General features: G+C 49.4%; 11 protein-coding genes across 11 annotated transcripts; 5 read left to right on the forward strand and 6 right to left on the reverse strand.

The window, feature by feature from the left end:
- Positions 1–728: 728 nt before the first annotated feature.
- On the reverse strand, positions 729–1,138 carry CABS01_08843 (uncharacterized protein; the record flags this gene model as incomplete). The annotated part of the gene is made up of 2 exons (XM_060542201.1): positions 729–1,057; positions 1,114–1,138. 2 exons carry the CDS (start codon positions 1,136–1,138, stop codon positions 729–731), a joined length of 354 nt encoding a protein of 117 aa, XP_060401091.1.
- Positions 1,139–1,391: 253 nt separating this feature from the next.
- On the forward strand, positions 1,392–2,270 carry CABS01_08844 (uncharacterized protein; the record flags this gene model as incomplete). The annotated part of the gene is made up of 2 exons (XM_060542202.1): positions 1,392–1,913; positions 1,947–2,270. 2 exons carry the CDS (start codon positions 1,392–1,394, stop codon positions 2,268–2,270), a joined length of 846 nt encoding a protein of 281 aa, XP_060401092.1.
- A 1,890-nt stretch (positions 2,271–4,160) lies between these two features.
- Positions 4,161–5,926, reverse strand: CABS01_08845 (cytochrome P450; the record flags this gene model as incomplete). The annotated part of the gene is made up of 4 exons (XM_060542203.1): positions 4,161–4,327; positions 4,399–4,677; positions 4,739–4,875; positions 4,935–5,926. 4 exons carry the CDS (start codon positions 5,924–5,926, stop codon positions 4,161–4,163), a joined length of 1,575 nt encoding a protein of 524 aa, XP_060401093.1.
- A 671-nt stretch (positions 5,927–6,597) lies between these two features.
- CABS01_08846 (uncharacterized protein) lies at positions 6,598–7,848 on the forward strand (the record flags this gene model as incomplete). Its single annotated transcript, XM_060542204.1, has 1 exon — positions 6,598–7,848. A coding segment is annotated over one exon (1,251 nt), but the record flags the coding sequence as incomplete, so codon positions are not given.
- A 681-nt stretch (positions 7,849–8,529) lies between these two features.
- Positions 8,530–11,045, reverse strand: CABS01_08847 (glycosyl hydrolase family 3 N terminal domain-containing protein; the record flags this gene model as incomplete). Its single annotated transcript, XM_060542205.1, has 3 exons — positions 8,530–10,474; positions 10,533–10,848; positions 10,907–11,045. The coding sequence occupies 3 exons, from the start codon at positions 11,043–11,045 to the stop codon at positions 8,530–8,532; spliced, it is 2,400 nt and encodes a 799-aa protein (XP_060401095.1).
- Positions 11,046–12,130: 1,085 nt separating this feature from the next.
- CABS01_08848 (FAD binding domain-containing protein) lies at positions 12,131–13,863 on the forward strand (the record flags this gene model as incomplete). The annotated part of the gene is made up of 4 exons (XM_060542206.1): positions 12,131–12,472; positions 12,544–13,241; positions 13,323–13,534; positions 13,589–13,863. The coding sequence occupies 4 exons, from the start codon at positions 12,131–12,133 to the stop codon at positions 13,861–13,863; spliced, it is 1,527 nt and encodes a 508-aa protein (XP_060401096.1).
- Positions 13,864–14,626: 763 nt separating this feature from the next.
- On the reverse strand, positions 14,627–15,632 carry CABS01_08849 (uncharacterized protein; the record flags this gene model as incomplete). Its single annotated transcript, XM_060542207.1, has 2 exons — positions 14,627–14,870; positions 14,929–15,632. The coding sequence occupies 2 exons, from the start codon at positions 15,630–15,632 to the stop codon at positions 14,627–14,629; spliced, it is 948 nt and encodes a 315-aa protein (XP_060401097.1).
- Positions 15,633–16,902: 1,270 nt separating this feature from the next.
- Positions 16,903–18,219, forward strand: CABS01_08850 (uncharacterized protein; the record flags this gene model as incomplete). The annotated part of the gene is made up of 3 exons (XM_060542208.1): positions 16,903–16,968; positions 17,069–17,149; positions 17,209–18,219. The coding sequence occupies 3 exons, from the start codon at positions 16,903–16,905 to the stop codon at positions 18,217–18,219; spliced, it is 1,158 nt and encodes a 385-aa protein (XP_060401098.1).
- A 113-nt stretch (positions 18,220–18,332) lies between these two features.
- Positions 18,333–20,058, reverse strand: CABS01_08851 (uncharacterized protein; the record flags this gene model as incomplete). Its single annotated transcript, XM_060542209.1, has 4 exons — positions 18,333–18,581; positions 18,636–19,214; positions 19,283–19,739; positions 19,802–20,058. The coding sequence occupies 4 exons, from the start codon at positions 20,056–20,058 to the stop codon at positions 18,333–18,335; spliced, it is 1,542 nt and encodes a 513-aa protein (XP_060401099.1).
- Positions 20,059–20,844: 786 nt separating this feature from the next.
- Positions 20,845–21,801, reverse strand: CABS01_08852 (NPP1 domain-containing protein; the record flags this gene model as incomplete). Its single annotated transcript, XM_060542210.1, has 2 exons — positions 20,845–21,493; positions 21,551–21,801. The coding sequence occupies 2 exons, from the start codon at positions 21,799–21,801 to the stop codon at positions 20,845–20,847; spliced, it is 900 nt and encodes a 299-aa protein (XP_060401100.1).
- A 791-nt stretch (positions 21,802–22,592) lies between these two features.
- On the forward strand, positions 22,593–23,735 carry CABS01_08853 (uncharacterized protein; the record flags this gene model as incomplete). The annotated part of the gene is made up of 2 exons (XM_060542211.1): positions 22,593–23,132; positions 23,223–23,735. 2 exons carry the CDS (start codon positions 22,593–22,595, stop codon positions 23,733–23,735), a joined length of 1,053 nt encoding a protein of 350 aa, XP_060401101.1.
- Positions 23,736–23,812: the final 77 nt, after the last annotated feature.

Consider the following 23,812-nt stretch of genomic DNA (forward strand, 5'->3'; position numbering starts at 1 on the left):
TGCCGGGTTGTATGTGTATTCTCCTTCATGTTCATGTAAGTTGAGCCGCCTGAGATTGAAACAACCTGGCGACGATCACTGCTCAGATATAGCTAGATCTTTATGCTTGATATATGTAGATTGCTGGGGTTGTATGACGGGTATATCCGCCTGAAAGCTAATGGTGATTGCTTCAGACTTGGACGAATGACTGCAGTTAGTGCCTACTTTCACAGATAGGCGAGTTCAGATCAAGGCATCCGTCGTCATCGTTGAATCACTCCCAGGTGGATCGTCCGGATACTTGAAGGAATATACAGTATACGTACGCGGGAACTTGTAATAGCAGCCAAAGGTACATAACCCCCCGTCAATTCCATTTCCGCAGCCAGCAGGCGCCTGTCTAGGTTAACGGGTCAGGCCAAACTGGCTGGGTGGTGGAGTGGTCTAAGGTCAACAATCAACACACCAACCAGCCTACTCGACGACAGGCTTAGCGAGTACCCGATTTCGAATCCCAGTATGAGAACCAAGAGATGGAGCCTACCGAGGTGAACTCTTTTTTTGATTATCTTGAATGATTTCCATGTGGTCCTTCAGATGCTTTTTGGCTGTTGGATCGAGGATACCTTCACTTCAACATTCTCACAATCGAGATCCGATCAATCAGATCCTGACTCATAATTAAACCATTCTTTTGTTACGCTAAGCGGAACAGTCTACCACTTGCGAAGCTGAGGCTGCTCCTCTCAACTCTGCCTCATAGTAGCCAACGCATACGTCCCGGCAGGCCCTCGGATCTGGAAGGGCCTATCCGCGGCCATGCACTGGCCCTTAACCAAGTCCCACACCGATCCCGGAAGCCTCTCAGTGTCCGAATGGTGATTGATGAGAACCTTGAGGACGAAGTCGCCAAAGCCATCCTCGGCGAGGCCCCGATAGTCCGAATTCGTGGAGAGATTAGCGAAGCCTTCGTCATCTGTAATGCGGATCGTACTGATTCCTGTCTCAAAGGCATCGGCTTCGAAGACGACTGCCTTGACGCCTAGATCAACGGCTTCTTTCTGCAAGCTCTCGTCTTAGACTACGTGTACAGTCATTTTGTGGTCAGTCTGCCGGAGCCTTGGTGCGAACCGCTCGCCGAAACCGAAAGCGGCATTTGTGGGGCCAGAAACATCGGGTCCGGGCCGACGACGTAGGGACCGGAGCAACAACGGGCTTTTCGGAGAGACGGAAAATCCCCATGCAAGCCCATCAGGGAGACATATTATTGTAAGCTCTGTAGACATGCCACTACTGGCAATACCGGTTGCCATTATTCAATATTCAACAACCAATCATCATGGCAATGTTTGATAGCTTGAACTTCATAATCATTTGAAGAATTCTAAAATAAATGAAGGCGGGCCACAATGGTGATATCGCAATCCTATTGGACTCTATACGGATCTAACAAGAAAGCCTATTTGCGAGACAGGCCGGTCGGCGGGATAACCTCCAAGTGGAAGGGAAGTCCGATCAAAGAGGGCGAGACTGTTGTGTCGGTGCTGATAAGACTAGTGGGAGTAGATGGTAACAAGCTGTCTGTACTGCTAGTCAAAGGAGGAGTGAAGGTCCGAGTGATGGAGATCGTAGTGTTGGAGAAAGGTGGATCACTTGCGGTGATAACTGTGGTAGATGAAGAGAGCCCGTCCCTCGATGTATCCGACAAAGTGGTGGCTGTTGCGCTACTGCTCGTCGTACCACTAATTGTTGTCCTAGAGGAAGAACTGGCTGTAGTACTCGTAGTCGAGGCTGGGCTGGTAGGAGTTGGTTCACTTGTCGTCGAGGGCGTGCTGGTCGAAGCCAGGCTAGAAGCGGACGTTTTCGTCGGACTATTGTCGGCACTGGTGAGATTAACGGAGGGTGTTGTAATGCTGCTTCCTGATGAAAAGGAAGTTGTACCCAGCGTACTGTAGGTATCACTAGAAATTGTAGAGGATGATGGTGTAGAGAAGTTTGAAGACAATGTCGAAGAAGGAGAATTCGAGAACAACAATGAGGTAGAAGATAGGGTGGAAGTTGACGTCAACGAAGAAGAATCTAAGGGTAACGCTGTTGTAGAAGAGAGGGTTGAAGGTAACGCCGATGAAGTTGTATCTGAGAATGAAGACGTGGAAGAGGAGGTTACAGATGATGTCGAGGAAGGAGAGTCCGGGGATGATGATGAAGTGGAGGAGAGAGTTGAAGAGGTTGATGTGGGGGAAGTTGAAGGGCTGATAGACGTGGAAGTCGTGTCAGATGTCGTTTGAAAGGTTGTTGTCACAACCGGGGATGATGCAGAAGTAATCGTGGAGGTTGGCGACGCACTCGACGAGGTGCTACTCGCTGTTGTTGCCGTGGACACTGTTGAAATGGCATAGACAATATATACTGGAACTCCATTGTCATAGCCACCACACGGGAGACTGATAGGGGGAAGCCCAGAAAAAATCGGCGGTAGTACTTCGCTACATGAGATGGTGCAAAGTTGTTCGTCTGGGGGAGGATCGGCGGCAAACTCGATGCTGGTTATACCGTCCTTGGAGCAGTAGCACTTCCCATCGAGTAGTAGTGACGCAGCACGCGAGTTAGCGATGCATGTATTCTGGCATTCTGTAGGGCCGTTGCTCGTCGGATTGTCATACTGAAGGTCTAAAATGTTGGCCGCGTCGGTGACCGCACCGCAGCCTTGATAGGAGTAAGGCTGTTTGGAGGCAAGGGCACCCATTGTTGCAGGTATCGGCCTCAACACTTGAAGGAAACGACATTAGAACATGATTTTCGATGCGAGAGACAGAAGGTCTGGATTTTGAAGACTTGCGACCGTCTGAAATAGCAAGGCGTCTTTGCGATGGCAGTTAGGGGGAAACAGGGAGGTTATTGGAATTGACTACCACGCCACATCATTTTCTATAGGAACGTTGTGCAACGCCGAGGAAATTGACACGGCAGAAGACGAGATAGGCTACTTGAAACGTGATTCTGAAAAGAAGACATGTAAGTCTCTGATTTACTTATTGCCTGATCCTGTCGAGAATGCCAACTCGAGCTGTGGTGTCACCAGCACGATGATCGTGTCTTGTACCCATGTTCGGATACCAATTGCCGAGATAGTCTGTCCTCAATGACTGCCGGCGTGCCTATTCACGAAGCCGTCTTTGAGGGAAAGCACAGAGGGATGGTGAATTTCGTCGTTGATTATTTAAAGTAAATACTCTAAGAGAAATTCGAGCTACTTTATTCCCTCAGCCGATCGGTTACCCTGCTAGCGTCTATCAACGCCCACCCCATTATCACCATGTCCGTTCGAAAGGTTGGCTATGAACCCTCCATGACTGTCAACCGCTAAAAATGAGAATGCCCGGTCCATCCCATAGAACCTCAGAATTAACCACACATAGGAGGAAACATCCAGATGCATGGCGGATTGCGTCTCCGGCGCCTAGTGATCAATCAGACAGTCAACCGATGAGTAATGTATCCCGGGCTAACTTCCCTACTCTCTATTATCACATGTCTTCGTTTTCATGGCCTGTACCATAATTCTGGAAATAAAAAGACCTCATGCCCCTATTTGCGTCTCTAACCCCCCGACCCTTTGGAGTAGCCGTTTGTTAAATCGATGGCTGGGGCCCAGTCCATGCCCACCAACAGTCTGAATGTTTGCCTCAAGCTCTCGGCACAGCTCCAATGCCTCTGTCAGGTTTCCCTTGCGCTCGAGGAGTTGCACAAGTTCCCAGACGTGCCATATCCTGTCCGGATGCTCACCATCCATATCGCTGGCATCGGCGGCTTTATCTTTGTCACAAGCCTTGCGCAGGTAATCTTCCGCCTCATCCAAGCGGCCCTGTTGTAGATGTACGTAAGCTAAAGTACCTACCTTGTAGCTTGTCAGCATATGGGCTTCAGGTGCCGGACTTAGGATGCGGGCACGTGGTACAGCTCAATGGTGGCTGCGGGCTTCTTTCTCTCTCACTTGACCACGCCCATTGAGTGACACGATGCAGAAGGTACCATCGGATCTTTTATAGAGAAGAAGAGTCGAGTGAGTAATCAACATAGAATAGCACGAATAGGTATTTGATGATAGCCACCATGACTGGGCACGAGGACATTTCCCGCTGAAGTATAGAGGCGCAACATCGCTCTACAACCACATGTTATTCAAGCAAAACCTTGGTTCCTTCCGCGCTAGTCAAAACGATGCCCAGGTTCTGCTTCTCCCCTCCAACAGGCTCATTGGGTACACCGGGGGGAAGTCGAATATTAGGAAATCTTTGCAGGATCTTCACGATCGCATAGCTCGACTCCATTATTGCATAGTCCTCTGTCAAAGAAGTCAATATTACTCGGATGATTTGGGAAAAACGACATTAGTACGGAAGCAATCGCACTTACTGCCGAGACATACGCGTGGTCCACCATGAAAATCTAAGAAGCCACCGAGCCCAGCTTTGCGGATCAAGTCACCGTCTTCCCACCGACTCGGTCGGTATACGCAAGCATCAGGACCATATATAGCTTCGTTTCGATGCAGATGATATGCAGACCACCCGAGGCCGACGCCTTTGCGGAGTAAGACGGGTGATTCGCCATCTGGCCCACCGCCGCGGGGCAAGATGGTAGTACGGATTGCGAAGCGGACATTGACAGGAAGTTGCGGGTACAGACGAAGTGCTAGTCAAACTTGAGTCAATAAAATTATCGAGGCAAGTAAAATAGACTCTTCATGACGCACTCTCATTGAGGCAACACCTTAGGAATGGAAGTTGTTGAATATGTTTCCGCGTAAGAATGCCACTGTTGGGGGTTGCTGCGCTAGCCATCTCGGATCTCAGACGGTCAATTAACTCGGGATTGCGGATGAGGTGAAAACTGTTTTTTGTTCAGCATGCAAGCCAAAAGTTGCATAAAGCATGAGTGTGCAAACTGACAATGTCCAGCTGAGAAGACAGGCCGTAGTGTCTCTACCGGCTATAAGAACGTGCAACAACTGATCCCGAACAATGTTTCGATCATGCGTATCACGCCAGAGGTCTACAATGAAAGAGTATTTAACCATGGCAGCTTCTTCGCCGTGTTCCTCCATGAAGTCCAATGCTTTATCGGAGAAGAAGGTAGCCCAGTCCCGAACGCCCTTGCAAGCGTCTCGGAATTTCTTTGGCGTGTAGAGCCAGGAAAGATCGGCTAGACGAAGTCTTATAGCTGAAATCAACGTCGCATAGTCGAAATTGTCGCAGAGAGCAAGCCTTTCATGTTCGGGAAGGCTGTGATGTGGCTCACCGAAAAGAAGATGCGTAGTGGTACCCAATGTGTACTCAAAAAAGTGAGGCTGCATATCCACAACAGTAGACATCTGTGACTCGTGCTCAAGAGCGCGGACAAGTATGTCTGTATGCTCTTCAAATGCCGTGAGCTCGGAGTCTCTGATGCGTGAAAATTGACGACGTAATAGCTCCCGAGAGTGGCGCCACGCTGGCCCGTCTTGCGTGAAGATACCTTCACCTAGCAGGGGCATGAGCCCTATCCGGCGGGAACCTAAGCCAAAATCCTCGAAACGAGTGCTCAAGATTGCTTCGATGTTAACAGGATCGGTTATGATATAGCCTTCTCCGAGAATATCAATCCTCAGAGTCGGAGCAATCTTCATATACCGTGTCTGGAACTCTAGCAAACGGCCGCTAGGCAACGCATCGTACTGGCGCTTGAGAAGGTCAAGCGCAAAAGGCCATCTATATGGTAGAGTTGCCTGTACCGGCTTGCAACCGTGTTGAGCCGCGATAGCTTCCTCTTCCAGCTTAACTTTTCGATATTGCAAATACCATCTGACGCAGTATGCCAGTATTCCTGCGAGAAAAAAGCTGCGCAGAAGGAGAAATGGCCAACCGCTGTGTGCAGTAGGGCTTATAAGAGGTGTGGACAGCATCCTCGTGGAGGTATGGTCAAGGTAATACCCGCAATAGAACACAAGATTGAAGGTTGATAGTCAAGAAGGTGATAGTAATAGCAGACACAAAATCGTAGAAGTAGGCCGAGGGTGATGTAAAGCCTTGGATTTCACGTTCGTGCTAGAGCTACATCACGAATGTTTTGGTGTGAGGATGTTGGCTTCCGGCTGACCAGCTTTACCGGCTTTGGAAAACAACATCGGGATACATGCTATTCTTGGTCATTTTGCATGCTTTGTTGGTTCTGGAATACGTTTGCCAGGCACCCAGCCTTGGTATGATATAATGATGATAATCGCAGCCACCCGATTCGATGCCTGATTTCTCTACAGCACTCCAACAGTAGCCGGGCAGATTCTTGTCGTTACACAAGCGAAACCAATCCAATCAATTTTTTCCAGATCCGGGATAACGATGTGTTTGCAGCACTCAAGTTTGCGGCAGGCTGGTACGGCTGGTTGGCGCTAATATCCTTTATCACACCAATGAATTTGCCAAACATCACAAGCCGGCCGGTGATCCAGTTGGTTAAGGTAGACTCGGCTTGGCTTTTTTTTGGGTCCATTTGATAGCCCGGGTTTGCACCCTCTGCTTCCCTGGCTCAAACTTGTCGGTCTTTCACAGGAGCCGAGTTCATTACATCGAGACGTCCCCTGGAGATTATGGTTTGCCTTCAGCCTCCGATCTCATCACCTACATTGGCGTCCCGCTGACAGTTATTGGATTGCTTCCAATCATTTACAATGTTGTTGCCACTCTGATCCATCTGCACAAGATCAAGCGGGTGCTACGCCGCAACGGAATTCCTCCACCACTCCGCTCAGGTATCTTCAACCGCATTGTTGAAGTGGAGTTTCCCAGGTACCGTATTCAATCACCGCAGAGACAAGCCAGTGATGATACCACAGAACATCAACCGATTGTTTCGAATGACGATATTCCTCTAAGGAATCTAAGCTCAACGACATCGACATTGAGAGAAGAATACCTTCCACCGCTACAAGGCGGTGATATCCCCGGAGGTAGTTGGTCATTCTTGAAATGGAAAGGGCACCAACTTGGGACCAGAACCCAAAGAACGCAACCTGGAGACAACCTCCGACAACCACGGGCTCAAATACGTTTCTGGGATCTGATCCTTCGACTTTACCTGTCGGCTTGTGTGACAGTCGATACAACGGGGTGGTGTGAGCTCCAAGAAAGGCCCCTTTGGGTGAGAGGTCGCCACTTGATGACTCTGAGTGACACTCCGCAGGAGTCGACTTTGATGCTTCAGGTGGCCTCCTACCATGACTCTGAAAGCTCAATTTCCCTTGAGTTCGTTCGGTCAGGTTTGAGGAGCGACTGGCCGTCTTTCCTCAGAGACGGACCAGTGAGATTCACTACGCATGGATCTATCACTCTCCCGTGTCACCACCACCGGGATCACAAACACCGGGAGCCAGCGGATGAAGTAAAGAGTGATTCCGGTTCAATAATTTGCGATGTGACAAATAATGGGTTGGTAGTTGCATACCCAAGCTCCAGGAAATGTGACTCGTTCAACATCGAACATCTGCGAACCGATAATGATCTCAGTCACCATGGGATTTGGTTCGCCAGTTGCGCAATGGCACTGTACGCGCAAATTTCAACCCCAATTTTGCATTACAGAGTTCCAGCCGATATATGCCGACTGACAAAGCCAGATTCCATCCCGGAAGGCGTTATCAGGTTACTGAATGGCGAGGGAGTCGAAGAAATATCGCCCATATTTACCCGCAAATACCTCAAATCGGAGGGAAGTAGCCAGGAAGAGCAAATACATACATCACCAATAGACAACAACATTTGGAAAGAGAGAGAGATAGAAAGTCAGAGTTTTATGCACGTCCAGAAAGGTGAATTTCGAATATCGTAGCTAATCATGATAGCAGTACGCAAGAAACGCCGCGCTGAATTCGATAGCGACGTCAAACGCATAGAAAATGCTCTTCACACGCCTGCTATGACAGGTACGGAGCTTCGTGAGGCCACCCTCGATTGGTTGCGCCCCCGAGATCACATCCCAGCCATACAGACAATGGAGGAAGCCACAAAGACTATATAGTTTCGTATGGTGACTGAACAAGCTTTTGCTAAGTCTCTGTGCCAAATACTAGATGATTGGAATAAATGGGCGGACAAAGGTGAAATGAGCGTGAAGGACTTTTGCATCATCAATCAAATCAAAGTCACCTTTGCCCAGGCGAGCCTGGTGATTGTAGTTCTTGCTGGTCTCGAGAATGGGCCAGCTTCCGAATTAACATTATGCAGGAATGCGCAGAAAAATGGGAGTATGTGGAACTAGGGTAGTCAGTCGAGCGTCGCGTAGCTGAGAGTCGTAAAATAATATGATTTGAGTTCCGTCTTCCTGCTTTGTCACTATCCGCCCGTTGGTACCATTACGAACCAATGCTCGTCAATTCCTGAGATATAACACGTTTCGGTCTCTTACAAATAATTATAATGAGAGAGGAGAAAACAATACATGGAACGCCTTCAAAGAAAGCGATTCAATCCTGAAAGGGATGGCAGGCAATGTCAAACTTTCTGACACCCTTCACAGCATCGAAAATTTGATCGGTTCCAGAAGGTTCCTCGAACTGAAGCCAACATGGAGTTGAAAATCTCCTACGGGAATGCGCCAAGTCTGAGCATCAGTGTCCCAGTAGCTGAAGTCTCGACGATTCAACTCGAAAGCAACCTCGCGGGTCTCACCTGGACCTAGCTCAACCTTTGAGAAGCCTCGAAGGACCTGGACAGGCGTGCCAGAGGGAGCCGAATCAGTAGGCAGTGACAAGTAGAGTTGAACAACGGTTGCGCCGCTTCGATCGCCGGTGTTCGCCACTTGAATCGTCGCGTTCGCCACGGGAAGGAAGAGGTCGCTCAGAGGTACTGAAGACTCATTCGCAGCGCGAGCCAAAGGTGCCATGTTTGCTGTCAAAGCCTTGACTGAGAGGTCGGACGACAGGTCGAAAGTTGTGTAGCTAAGACCAAATCCAAACTCGTACAGCGGCTCGATTCCCTCGGCGTCGAAATGACGATAATCGATATTCAGACCCTCGGTAAAGTTGGCTTGCCACGCACCAGGAGAAGACACTTCATCGCTTGTCAGGTTCGTAACCGGGATGTCATAGCCCGCTTCAGTCTTTGGAATGGTGTAAGGCAGTCTACCAGACGGGTTGATGTCGCCCCAGAGGACGTCAGCGATGGAATTACCAGTCTGTTCGCCAGGCAGGTGAGCGGCGACGATGGCGCGAACATTAGGATGGCTGGCCCATGGCATGGTGTTGACACCAACGGAATGGGTGATCACAACGGTATTGTTGCACATATTCGCAACCTGCGTGACCACTGCTGTGGAGTTCCAATCTGCCTCAAAGGAGACGCGGTCGAATCCCTCTGCGGCAAAGGTCTTGAGGAAGACGATGCATACATCGGGCACGGGGTAAATGCTATGAAAGTCCCCGGCTGCGAGACGTTCATTGTTGAGGATGTACTGCACGCGAGCCCCAAAGCCCTTGGCTCGCTCCTTGATGGCGTCCAGCGGGGTAACCACGTACGTATGGCGAACGCTACTAGAGCCCCCGCCAATGTCTAAAGTTCCGTACTCGAACCCGACGTTCGTTGCAGGAGGGTCTTGGTAGATCAAGCCATCCGTCAAGTCGCCAGCATCATTGCCAAAGACACCAATGTTCATAGGAGTCATGAGAGGCAGCGTGTTATTGTTTTTGAGCAGGACAACACCGGCGGCCCCTATTTCTCGGATGAGCTTCGCGTGGTCACCACGTACATCTCTGGCAGGAGTGTTGCTGACAAGATCTCCTAAATTTTGTTGATACTGGGTTGCGATGACTGAGAGAGTTGAAGGATCCAGGCTCGGGAAGCTGCTATCATCTTGGCCTAGGAGGTAGTACTGGGTCAAAATACGACGAACCATCTCGTCTAGGCGATTTGTGGAAACGCTGCCATCTTGAACGGCATCTTTGACGTGGCTTCCGAACCATGAAGTACCCTGTCCGGGTACAGTTGTGCCAGGCATTTCCATATCCAGGCCAGCGTTGATAGAGGCCGCAGTTGAGTGTGTGGCATACCAATCAGACACGGTGTACCCCTCAAAACCGAGCTCATCCCGCAGAATACCAGTCAGCAGCTTGGAGTGCTCGCAAGTATATGTCTGGTTGAAACGATTGTAACTACACATGACTGCGGCAGGCTTCGCGTTGATGGCATCCATGAAAGGCCAGAGGTAGAGCTCGTGAAGGGTGCGGTCGTCCATGTTGGTAGATACGGCGTCGATGTTGGATCCATCGGGAAGGGTGACATTAGTGCGTTGCGTTTCTTGCTCGTTGCCGATGAAGTGTTTCGTGATTGACTGAACACCCACGCTTTGGAGGCCTCGAATAGAGCGATCCATCGCGATGCCGGTGAGGTAGGGATCGGGAGAAAACCCCTCCCAGACACGACCTCCAAGCGGATGACGGCCGAGTGGTCCTGCCACGGGACTTGAATTCAACATGTTAGCACAAGAATGCTTTGTTCCATGAGAACGACAAGGTTTACCCTAAGCAAGCATGCATGCCCTTTGCTCGAAATTCTTCACCGATGGCCACCGCACGACGGTACATCAAGTCCGCATCCCAAGTTGCAGCAGCTGTCAAACCCGCTGGAAACACACTTGTAAGATCGGCACGGTTCACGCCAGACGAACCGTCTGAGTAACAGATGCCAGAGAAGTTGAGACGCGGGATTGCACCAATGCTGCCGATGCAACCAAGGCCGGTCAGCGGGTTCGCACCGGTGACGACTGCCGTTTTCTCTTCGAGGGTAAGTTCTGCTAGAATTGCATTGGCCTTCGAAACGGCGGTGTCCCAGTCAACTTCATGATTGTTAGCTGCCACTTCCACCGCCTGTTTGGAATACGATCATCAGCTTACCAAACGTGTTAGCTACAGCGGAGGCAAGGCCAGCGCAAAGCAACGCAGAAAAGACAGTCGAACGCATCTCAGTGTTCTCAATGGCTCTGGGTGTAAGAAGTAGGTAAATCATGGATTGAGATCGGACAGAAAGAGCCATGAATTGAAAAGAGGTCACTCTTATAAACATTGAACACCAACATTACAAGCCTCTGCATAGGTCCATCGATTCCAAGTCGGTGAGCCAGGCTCAAGGTCTCTTCCTTCCTCCAAGTTTGCCTCACCAAAATAGCAGATACCGATTGTTGACCTAAGGGATCTCGAGATTGGGGGACTAAATACACGTATTTGCGAAAGTCGATCTACACTTCCCGAAATGGAAATGTTTCGGCGCGGGTCGTAAAGTCTGGGCCCGGCATACACGTATTTCTACACTGCCACATTCGGGCCGGTGTTGAACTTGAGAAATTACGACTCTCTAATGTTCTCTGTCAAATGGGTGTCAACATAGGATGTTGGCCAATCAAAGATTATAACGCTTACTTACCTGCATATTATTGCTATTATTCTTCTTATTCCTTTCATTTTTATCATTTCCACTCTTACTCTTATTTCTTGAAAATTCATTAGAGAAACTCTTCAAACAAAGAACAAAATAAGGGGTGGTAGAAAAACCAGAGGAACAGAGCTAAGGGGGGTATTACCTATTGAGCGGCAAACGATTTTGTGACCCCCTGGCTTGCTCCTGTGTTGAGTTTCTGGTGCCGGGAATTGATCTTGTTCCGTCAAGACTAAACAGTATTCTTGATGTCAAAAAGAGGAAGAAGAAAAAAGGAAAAGGAACAGAAAATGGAGGTGTCTGTGTAGAGTGGCCCTTGTAGGCAATCAGCTCCACTTACACACCCATCTACCTTGCATCATACTTGATGATGATGCTGATGGTGGATGTTGTGGGCAGTCATTATCCCTCAGGAGATCGCTATCTAGTGCCCTAAGTTTTTGGAAGCTAGTGAGATACACGTATCTCGGAAGGTAGTATTTTCTGGCTTGTTGCCTATCAAGCGTATGCAAATCGCTTGTTTTATGCACCGCCAATGACCGGTCTTTTTGACCTCACGATCGGAATTAACTTAAGAACTCGCCTCGCCTACTTCGAGAACCTAAGATTGTTTTCTGCAAACCACCGTTTCGAACTGTCCCTGCTTTGATTACATCTCTTTAACCAAACGTCTGCCTTTTTCAATCATGTTCTCAAGCTTACTTCTCGCTGCCCTATCAGGAGCGGTAGCTGCAACCTCCTTTGCCAACCCGGGAAACCTCACTCTCGAGTACTTGGAATCCCTGCCAACCTTGAGTTCTGGGACGGAATGTGCCTGCAACCAGCTGTTAAAGAGATTTGGAAATGCCCTCCTGAGCATGAACTCAACTGACTATACGACTCAAGCCCAAGACTTCTACGACATCCGGGCAGTCCTTGAACCAAGATGCATTTTCATGCCGACGGATGCGCTACAGGTAGCCTCAGGCATGTCGATCCTCGCATCCTGTGGTGCGCAGTTCGCCATTCGTGGGGGCGGTCACATGAATGTAAGCAATCATTGTCGTTGCTGCTGCTGTTCTCTTGCTCTCGTGGGGTGCTGACGAGACTTCATGTCCAGTTTCCGGGATCCAATGACATAGACAACGGCGTCTTACTTGCACTTAACCTCCTGAACGACATTGAGATAAGCCCCGACAACTCGACTGTCAGTGTCGGACCCGGCAACAGATGGGTAGATGTCTACGAAGCCCTTGCACCGTATGGTCTCTACTGCATCGGAGGTCGCATGAAGACAATTGGGGTCTCTGGACTTTCGCTGATTGGAGGCTTCCACTACTTGACGAATAAATATGGGTTTGCAATGGACAACGTCGTGAGCTACGACGTTGTACTCGGCAACGGAACTCAGGTAGTCGCGAGTACAACCTCTAACGTTGACTTGTTCTGGGCATTGAAGGGTGGCGCGAACAACTTTGGAGCTGTGACAAAGTTTGTCATCAAGACTTTGCCTATTCCAAAGATTAGCACCACTCTGCAGGTCTTTGACGAGTCTGTGGTCCGAGAGTTCATCGACGCTACAGTTGATTTGGCGAAAAACCAAAACCCCGAGGTCGGCGCCGGTTCCATCATCACCATCACATACAACACCACTACCAAAGGCATTTCTGCCGTAGTTCGAGGTGTGCAAGAAGGCATTGAGTCACCACCCTCGAGCTTTCATAAGTTTTCAGACCTTCCGTCTGTCTTGACTGAGAATGTGGTCCAACGCCCCCTTGATTGGCATGCGCAGTTGGATAGCCCGTTCCAAATGTTCAGGTACGATCTCGCCGTCCTGAAAACGCAAAGAGTCAGATCCGGGTGATGCCTTCATTCAATACTAATGTCGCATTGCCGCAGAATTCAATTCGGTCACAAAACGATGAAAGCAGATGCAGATCAACTCTACCGTATTTATGAGGCCTGGAAAGCTGCCGTTGAGGACATCAGTGACGTGGAAGGTCTGATCGCGACTCTTGTTCTGAATACAATGGCGGCGAGCGCAATGAGAGTAGCCAAGAACAATGGGATTGGTAACACCTGGGGCCTGGACGATACCGAGCCATTGATCAGTAAGTTCCAAAGAGACCTGATTAGACGTACATCGCTAATGCTACAACACTTAGTTTGGCAAACATCTACCGCATGGGACAGTGAGGAGAGCGACTTACGTGTGACGAACTTTGCTCGCGGGGTTCTTGACGATATGCATGCTGAAAATCAGGCGAAGGGTCTTGCCTCAGAGTTCATCTACATGGGTGACGCAGCCGAGTTCCAGAATCCGTTTCTTGGGTTTCCTGCCGAGAACCTCGTGAGGATGAGAGACGTAAGGGCGGCTTATGACCCATTGGAGGTTTTCACGCGACAGAATTGGGGAGGATTCAAGCTTCCCAGGACTTGAAAGCACACTCCATGAGCCAGTAGTGTTGTGACTGTCGTGTGTAGATTCTAAACCTTCGTCTCATGCTGTGCCTCGAGCGCTTGCTGGAAGTCTTGCCGCTAACATTGCCATCGATCGGCTACTTGATCTTCTGCCTACAATTTTTCGGTAAAGCTACTCGATGAAGGACAAAATTTCAATTGTATTTCTTTATCTTCGTGTAACTCATCAAGTTCAACCTCAGGAAAAACTGTAACATAATAGCTCCTCAGGGCATTTCTCAATTCTTGAGAAAATTGCAACATCCAAGTGCGTGGAGGAAATTATGAACGCCATGGGCTCCTTGAACCGGTTGGTCTATGAATGGATCTCGCATTAACACTGAAAGGTGCATTCTGAAATAGGCAGAATGTGGTAGACAGGGCATAGGCCTCATAACTCAGGACTTGCTGCCAAACTTTGAGATCTCATAATTTCTCATTATTAGAACGGAGTCTAATATTCGCCCAAATTCTTGATTCCTCGACTCTAAGGCCGTTTCCCGTTCATTTGATGAAGCGTATGTGTTCAAGTCACCTCGCAATGCATAAGCGATATCGTCGTCATCTGAATTGGAGGTTTTAAGTTGGCCGAAGATATTAACATTGCTCAGACATCTAAGATGAACAAAAGAAACACGACATCAGATAAAGTGACTCGTTCTAGAAAAATTCCCACGGAGTTCATTCCATAGACTTCTTGGATGCCAGAGACAAAGGCATTTCCACAGTTTAGAAGCCTCGACTCAGTGACCACCATATTCTCTCTCATGAGTACTCTTGGGAGCCCACCTTGCACTCAGATCTTGAGCGCTGGAGGTTCCCAATGACACGAAACTTCTCAACTCCTGTGATGCTTCGGCGGAAATGACGTTTCCGTCTTCACCCACGGTCATTACCTTGCTGGGATGGAACACAGCTAGTATGAAAGTGACTAGAAAGATAAGAGCCGCGTCGAAGACGTAGAGGAACACCTCTGTGGTTTGCAAGCTGATAATATGAGTAATTAGTGACTAGAAAAGGAAGCAGAAGACGTGACAAAACTCACTATCCATTATAGCCTTGGATGTACTCAATGACGCGGAAAAGCGAACGGATCAAGACCAGTACACTAACGCCGTATAAGACCCAAAGAAACTTCTCCCATGAGGCAGCGTATCTCGGATTCTGACCTCTGTCTTGAGAAACGCGCCAATGAAAAACTGCTGTGACGGCAATGAAAAGAGCAAAGCCAACGAGCTGGATGAAAAGACCAACAATGATGACGTTTTCTCCCAGTTGAATCTTGCTCGGCGACTTGGCATTGGTGAGAATACCCCCACCTCCGCTCTGTACCAGAAAGGAGAGGATATCACTCGTGATGAAAACTTTCGTAAGAATCGTCGGCTTGACCGGGCTGTAGTCTTGGCCGTTTGATAGAATGATGAGGCGACCTAGCATGCCATAGATAGAAGCTGCGAGCAACGACGGGGCGATGAGCAGCATGAGAGACTGCAGTGCGTATGGCATTACCTGCCAATTCGGGGTTTGAGCTGCCGATATGGCACGTGCAACGTAACCAAGGATTTCGCAGATGATGCCGACGATGAATGGGATGAAGAAGCGGGTTCGTTTCTTGCAAAGGAAAATCGCGTGAGCGGCAAGAGTTGAAGAGAATAGGACGATGAAGACGCAGGCGGCAGCCAGTGAAGGGTCGTATAAGTAAAGAGATGCCATGACCTGGCTGTCGCTTCGCTGATGTATCGATGTCATGGTGGTTCGGGTATCGATAGGAAATGATAGATCTTTGATTGCGGTCCAAGCCAAGCTTTTATGGTTCAATTTAGAAAGGTGGTAGCTTCTGAGAAATTCGTTTTGCAACTGCTTGAATCGTCTGTCATTGGCATTGGCTTTTATACGGATGAAAGATTTTGGCCGACGAGAAGCTCGGTCTCAAACACGAATAATTCACTAGCATGTATCCCCTCGGTCTCAATCTTTTCCTTGAGATATTCAACTCAGCCTCTACCCTAAAATAGCATTGGAATGGGGTGGGGCGATCAGTCCTAGCGGTCCTTTTTAAAGCTAATTAAGTCTGGGGATCTGCGGGAGAGCTGATCGGAGTAAGATATAAGGAGAAGGGCCCCGATTAGAGACAGGAGCTTAGTAGCGCGGATTTTTATTTTAATTATATACACACCTTTTAGGATCGAACTAGAGCCTTTTTAATGATTTACTTTTGTACGTGATAATATAAGACGATTAGGAAGTCTACCCTTCCGATCCGGTTAATACTATCCTCTTTCCCTTAGTCGTAGCTCCGTTAATTAAGACCGTATTAACCCGATCGAAGGAGGTATCTTGTGTTGCTTTTGTAGGTGTTGGTAGTTCTTCTAAAGTACCGTACCGCGAGAGTCCCTTATACCCTACACGTTTTCAGCATCTTTGTGGATTGTACGTATGGAGTGACTGCCGTATGGAAGTTGTGCCCCCTGAGCTACTAATCGCGACAGTCACTCTGTCTGTATCAGCATTCATTGTGGTGGCTTAGCGACTGTATGACGATCTCACGCTACCGGTACGGCGAGAAATTTGCTATGTTGCTGCCTAGGAGGACAGTTGACCAATCTTGTCGGTATCAGAAGATGCGTTGCTCCTCTTAACATCAGACTAGAGAACTTCGATCTCGGCCCTAAAAAGATGGATCCTGGTTTGCAAGAGGGCCGAGGACCCGAGATACACATAAATGCTTGTCTTATGGAGAATTGTGGAGATACGCGTATTCAATCCTAGCCATCAGGGGTACGGATGTAACATCAACGAACGCTCAGCCAACTAATTAAATACTTGGACCCTGCTTTGTGCTACCTAGCGATGTTGTCAGCTGCTGACCGGACTTAATGCATTTCATACCGTCAAGTTCAGAGGGAGAGTCGAATCATGACATGAAGAGCTTTATCCTTTCCCATGGCCGGCAGTTCATCCTTTGAAAGCAGAGGAGCAACAAACTCGAAAGAAAAGTTCCAAAGGATATCCAATCGCCATGTTACGTCGTCAACACAAGAAAAGTCGTAAAGGCTGCACTGAGTGTAAGCGGCGACACATGCGAGTAAGCTGTTTCTCGAACCAGCATTACCATTGGCTCTTTCCCTTCTCAAGATTTCTCTCGTGCATAGCATCTGATACTGACATTCTTTGCTTTTGAATAGTGCGATGAACAACGGCCCACATGTTTCAACTGCATCAAGGCCGACCGCCTCTGTTCTTTTGGCGAGGAGCCATACATACGGGTAAGTCAGCCACGCCCATTTGCGAAGGCAAATACGTGTAATTGACCAAACCAAACAAGGGCCATGATGTGTCCCCTCGATCGAATCATCACTCTGCTAGGACATCACCAGATTTCCAGCCAAACGGAGACCCCGACGCCGTCAACATGCTTCACATGGAATTACTTCTCCACTTCAGCTTCGACGTCTACGTTCCCGAATTCGATGACAACCTGGGGAGACCTGCAACCGAGCTGGTTCTGGACATCGCCCAGGAGGCACCTTTCTTGATGCAGGGGGTCCTGGCCATGTCTGCACGCCATCTTTCCATTATTCGGCCCGAGAAGTCGGCGCTTTACCTCGATCAAGCAGTCAGGTTGCAAACCAGAGCGATCGAAATGTTCAACATGACGCACCATGAAGAAGGCAGGAGCACATGCGTAGCCCGACTGTTGTTTTCTTCTGTCCTTGGCCGCCACATCTTGGCTGATGTGCTTCGTGATGATGGCCTGGACTTCCCTAGCTTCTTGAACCGCTTCACTCACGGCGTTAGGATTCATGGCGGAGTCAAAGCCGTCGCCGCTCAACAAGATTGGGTTTCTCTTTTGGAGACTGAATTCGGCCCGCTGATGACCAGGGGATTGGCGGCGGACATGTACGATAAAACCATTGAGCCAAACGAGACTCTGCAGTCTCTCATAGCTCACTCATCCAACTTGGATGAAGAGGAAAGGTCAGCATGTGAGATGGCACTTCGACTGGTGGATACCGGCCTCCATGACCTAAGGGATCCAACCAGGGTGGAGTGCGGACGACGGATGATGTTTACCTGGTCGATCATGCTGTCTGATCTTTACATCTGCCTTTTGGAGCGCCAGGCCCCGGAGGCGTTGGTGGTTTTAGCACGATACAGCATGTTTCTTCACTTCGGTAGGAGCTTTTGGCAGATCGGAGAGGCCGGGCCGCACCTTCTACATGCCATCAGTGCTCACCTGGGACCGATGTGGCAGCCCTGGCTATCATGGCCGGAAGAGATTCACGATGTTGAGCATGGGACATTTTCTGGGACACAAGGAAATGTTCTTGCGTAATCATCTGGAGGGTCAAAGGAGGAAGCATTAGGTATTGGAGACTCTCAATTACTAATACATGTTTAATCGCATGGCCCCCAACAAGTCTTGTTATGAACAAAGACGGGAAACCTTTACAACTTGGAGTTGAATCTGCCCCGTATGCGCTCCCCGAAGACGTAGAATGATACCAGGATTGGAACAAGACTCAATGCAATGAACCCCAACAAGCTATTCCCCCAACCCAGGCCCAAAGCGTCATACATTTCCAGTCCAGACAAGGGCAATAGAGCACCAAGGAGCGACCTCAAAATTGTCAGTGCCGCTGTCACTGAGGCGGCATATTGCGGATAGGCATCAATGAGATAGTTTTGAATACATGTCTGCCCTGTTGTTAGTAAATGTAAGCAAGATCTACTAAGTGTTTTCGAACTTACCATTGTACCCATCAATCCAATACACATAACCATGACGCCCAACATCGGAACAATCCAGTGGACCCCATTCTGTACCGTCCAGCCGTAGAGAAACAAGCCGAATGGTAAAGCCAACGCACAAGGAACAGTCATGATTGGTTTCAATCGGTCTTCGGGCTTGTGCTCTAAGCCTCTGGCTTTCGTCCGCTTCACAATCAAGTCGGTCAACTGCCCAAAACCGATCACGCCAACGACCATGCCAATGCCGGCGGGAAGGAAAGAGAGACCGCTCGAACCCTCGTCAAATCCATAGTATTCTGTGTAGACAAAAGTGAAAGTTGCTACCAGGAGGTACAGGATGCCGTAAGAAATAGCGATGTAGAGGGCGTTGAGAGTGACCACAGGAGTGGCTACCAAGAGCTTGATCGGGCGCATGGCGGCAAGACGGAGTTTCTCTGACATACGGGTCTGTTGTTCGAGTCTGCTTCGTATCTCTTGGTTTCCAGTCTTCTTCCGAAGACGGCTGGCTTTGTGCTCTAGAATAGCAGGGGGGTACGTTTCCCGTAATACAAGAATTGAGACTGGAATGAATAGTCCTGCCTGAAAGAGCGCCGTCAGTCTTGGAAGTTCCTAACGACATATCGTAAGACCGAGAGACATGAACTTACTAGAATACTGATAAGCCAAAACACCCACCTCCATCCAGCGGCGCGAATGAGATAACCGCCGGCGACCGGCCCAACACATGGGCCCAACAAGGGACCCAGCGCCCAGATTGAAACGGCTCTACCTCGCTTCTCGGGCGGCATCATATCTGCGATGCTTCCGCTCCCAATAGTGAGGGGAACAACGCCAGATAGACCCATCAAGAGGCGAAAAGCAAGCAACATTCCGATGCTACTGCTCAGCGCTGTCCCGATTGTGAATCCTGTGAAGAGGATATTCCCAAAGATGTAGAGGTATCTGCGGCCGTATAGTTCGCTGATCGGGGCTACAAACAGAGGTCCAAGGGCGAATCCGAGGACGTAGATCGAGAGCAGAAAGGTTGCAGTAACGGAGCTGTCATCGTGGAATTCTTCCACGATAAGGGGAATGCCAGGCGCGAACATTGAGGAGCCCAGAGGTCTGGAAATGTCAGCACCAACCAAGAGATATTTCAAGAAGCCAAGAGCCTGAGAATTACTGACGTAACTACGCTGAGAAGAGACAGTATGGCGATGTTCAGCCCCTTCTTTTCATCTGACCAATTCAAGGGGTGCTCAGGGTCGCATTGCCCGTCCCAGTCGATGATGAGAGCTTCTGCGTCCACTGCATGGACAGCTTCAGGATCATGATTCTGTATGGGGGCCTTCGAGGCAAGGTTCTGAGCTTGTGGCTCTGGCATATCTGGTAGGATTATGTTGGGAGCCTCAGGAGCAGCTTTCGAATCCGATGTTCCTTCCATAACTGCAAACGAGATCAAAATTCTCACTCGAAAGAATTCGAGGACCATTCTGCACATATGGACTTTTAGTATCAGACAGCCCCTGTTATCGGCCGTGGTAAACCGCATGGTATCAGAAGACGCACAATCCCTGAAACACGCGTATTTGATGTGGGAACGTTTAGTTCCCGTGGTCATTACAGGCATTCAGCAACAACTCCGAACCGAGCAATGATGGAATCATGCGGAATGTGTCCAACAAGCTTCTAGCGGCGTGTTGGTTGCATTCCGGTATTTTCTGGCCCAGCTCCAGGAGGATCCGGGACTCCGCGCCGTCTGTGGGTAGGCGGAGCTGTTCAGTAATTTTCAACCTCGGCTGATTGGAAGTCTCTTAAGGATTTTCTGGAAGTTGAGGCCAAGTGCGGAAGTCTCAAAAGACGTCATCGATAGACAGAATAAGAAGATCGGTCGATATGCTATGATGTAAGTCGGCACGCTTGACCCTTGCATTCCATTTTGACGTCGCTCCTACACCACATCACACCAAAAGCCCTGCTTCTACACACAGTGTAAAGGAGTCGATTATTTTTCATCAAAATTCGTCCATGATCACACTCAATTCAGCAATGACTGAAGGTCATTTGCGTTGCAGGCATGATGGATGGTAGACCCAAGATTGAACTCAAAGAGACACTGCCAAGGACGATCACCCAAAATCAGTGATATCACATCACTTTTTCAATTGCGAATATTACTCAGCTGTTCAATAATCACTTAGACTGTCTCTGTTTGTCTTCATTGATGTATCTAATTATCAACAGGAGGCAGCGGAATTGCAATAGGCTCTTGCTCGCCAGGTGCCAAGTCAGGACCATCAGGGTCCGGGATGTCTTTGGTACAGTCCTGCCCGTCCTTCAAACCGTTGTAGAATATCTGTTGATAAGCCCCATCGAGGGATCCTTGGATATTGGCATCGTTAAACGGCACTTGGGTCTTTTCGTATTTGACGTCAGTCAAGGCCTGCCTCGCTGGGCTAGGTAACGAGCTCCACGCGATAAGAGTGCGATTGGAGGCCGCGGATATGTCTGTATCTTGAAAAGGTGCCATGGCGTTATCGTGGATTGAGACAATCGGGTTCGTGGGTGAAGTTCTGAATTTGAGGTCACCGACAGCCGTAGTACCCCATCTCAAGTGGTCGACCGTGTATGAGATGCCAACGACCCGGTATGAGGAGGGTTTCTCGGCGTTGCAACCCCATCGATTTATCCAGACCACAACGCTGGCCCAGTAGTGGCGGTGCCCCTCATCGTTTCCCTTGCCCCACCGAACCTTGGGGAAGTAGTAGCTGTAAATGATGGCATCACGTCCGTGACTGCTTCCGTGGCGAGCGTAGACTTGGCCGGCGCCGCCGTTGCCGCAGCCTGATCTCCCGCCGCCTGTAGGCTTCAGACCTGCTCTATTTTATTCCATTAGACATGATTTTGTTTTTATGACGAACAACGTGGAGGCTTACCCAAGAGCCCCGCTGGCATCAACTGCAGGATACGGATCACAACCTCCAGTGACGGCAAGGAACGGGTTAAATCTACGTTCCAGACGACCGTCTGTCCCGGGAGAGGAGTCCTGTTTGAAAGGTGTGATCATATCATGATTGGCCCATGGATGACCACCTGAATCATCGCCTCCGCGAGGCAAGATGGCAGCTAGGGCAGCCTCCGAGAAGAGGAGGCATACTGTAAGAAGGTGCTGAGCTCTCACAAACATGTTGTCAGTGGATGTATAAGTTGAGCTGAGACAGAGGTTATAACACTAGCGAGTCGCTGATGGAATATCTCGAGAGGTGCGTATACTTAAGAGATAATGATAACGATGTTGATATGGGCATTAGTGGTTGACTCCGATAAATTCTGCCCGCCCTGCTTCAAGTTCTCAGTCGTCGTCCATTTGAGTTTGATTAGACGGCTTCGCCGGCCGCCGCACGGCACGGCACAGTGGCCAGTGCCACCAGAAGCTTCTTGGTCATGGCGAATAAAATAACGAGAATTAGACTATGGACTGCCAAACTTGGGCAATTACATGACTATCTGCCTTCGGCAATATCGACGGTGTTTGCGTTCATCTCATCCGCAAGAGCTAGCTCAAATACCTCCAAGATATACGCGCCGATTCATCGAAGCTTTTTTACCAGTGGAGTCATTGCTCATTGTAAGTTTCCTAATATCATTGAACTGGATAAAATTAGTGTTCTTGCTAGGAGCCAGCAACTCCCCGTTGTGCCCTTCCCGCATTGAATTACTCCCGCCAAGAATGAGACTACAGCTGACTTTTCAGGAACGAGGCACTTCATATATTACCGAACGCCAGGAAAACTTAAAGCCAATGGTCATTTCCGCAATATGCTCACTCATTCTGGATGCGCTGGAAGATGTGATTTAGGTAATGCTTCTTTACATTATCTAAACGACATCCGGCTTACGTCCAACTTTTTCCCTCCGAAGCTTTCATTTCTACTTGCCCATTGTGTCTCTTAAAGCCATCAAGACTTCTAACTTACAATGTCAAGCACGTCAAACTCCTTCGGGGCAAGCGGTCTTCGACTCCTCTTGTCATGGGCAGTCCTCCAAGTAGCCCTCGTTGGCGCATCCCCCACACCAGTCGCAAGGCCCGACACTCTTCCCTACCCTGACCACGAACCTCTCGCCAAGCGAGTCGTAGGACAGTTTCCCAGCTTTCCAAATGATTACAGTGGTCGCGTCCAAAAGGGTGTCTACCTCCGTACGCTCATGCCGCTGAGCGACGCGGAGGCGACGCGCCATAACCGCGGGGTCAGCGTTGCGAGCCCATGGCAGAACCAGGCCGCCGTCGAACAGTGGGGGTGGACGCGCGAAATTAACTGGGCGCCGTTCAACACTAACGGCGGCGACGAGTTCAGTGACGGCGATGACTTTGACCAGTTTGAGACCTCACCTGGTTTCGGTAATCTCATGGACGATGTCTTCGCAGACCCGAGTCATCCAGTAGACCCGATGGAGAATGGGCTGTCTACATTCCTGCATGCAAATGACTTCACACTCCGGGATGGCTCGTGGGGAGAGGTCAGTTCTGAATTTCGGCTCCTACGAAGCCGTCAATTTCGGCCTTCAATATTCTGGATCTCTTACTAACATGTTACTCTCTTCCTCCAGCCATCACAAGCCTCCTACCAAAACGTCTTCAACCCTCGCTCAGGAGCAATCATCTTTGACAGAGACTTCAGCCCCCGATATCAAATAGCCGAAAGCGGTGCCGGCGACGTCCCAGAACTTGAACAGCTCTCCGACCTCGCCTACTTCCAATGGCTCGATGCCTGCGCAGCAAAGCGTGTTCGCCCTAACAACATTAACCTCATCTTCCAGTCTCACATCACCTATGTCCCCAGCTTTAACCTCATTGCGCAGGCTCTGTATGACGCCGGGTACCGCAGGGTGCCAGGTTGGGGCGAGAGGGCGACATTTTCAATGGATTCTCGGCCGGGATTGGCCATTCTCGGGAGCACACACGGCGCCGCTCCGGCCTTGTTCCTCATCCAGCACAAAGCGACATTTGGCCGGAAAGTAATTACGGAAGTGACAGTATGGGGAGGCGCGAGCGGTTTCAGTTTCAGAGCGAACCCAGAAGTTGAGACTCTGAACTTGAGATTCACCGTGAGGGACGCCTGAGTAATTTCTCCACGACATCAAGGAGGCTCTAGAATACGAATAGAGAACGTAAAGTGGTTATCTGGACTGCATGGATT

Source organism: Colletotrichum abscissum (assembly GCF_030869225.1).
Source record: "Colletotrichum abscissum strain IMI 504890 chromosome Unknown Scaffold_20.1, whole genome shotgun sequence".
Lineage (NCBI taxonomy): Eukaryota > Fungi > Ascomycota > Sordariomycetes > Glomerellales > Glomerellaceae > Colletotrichum > Colletotrichum abscissum.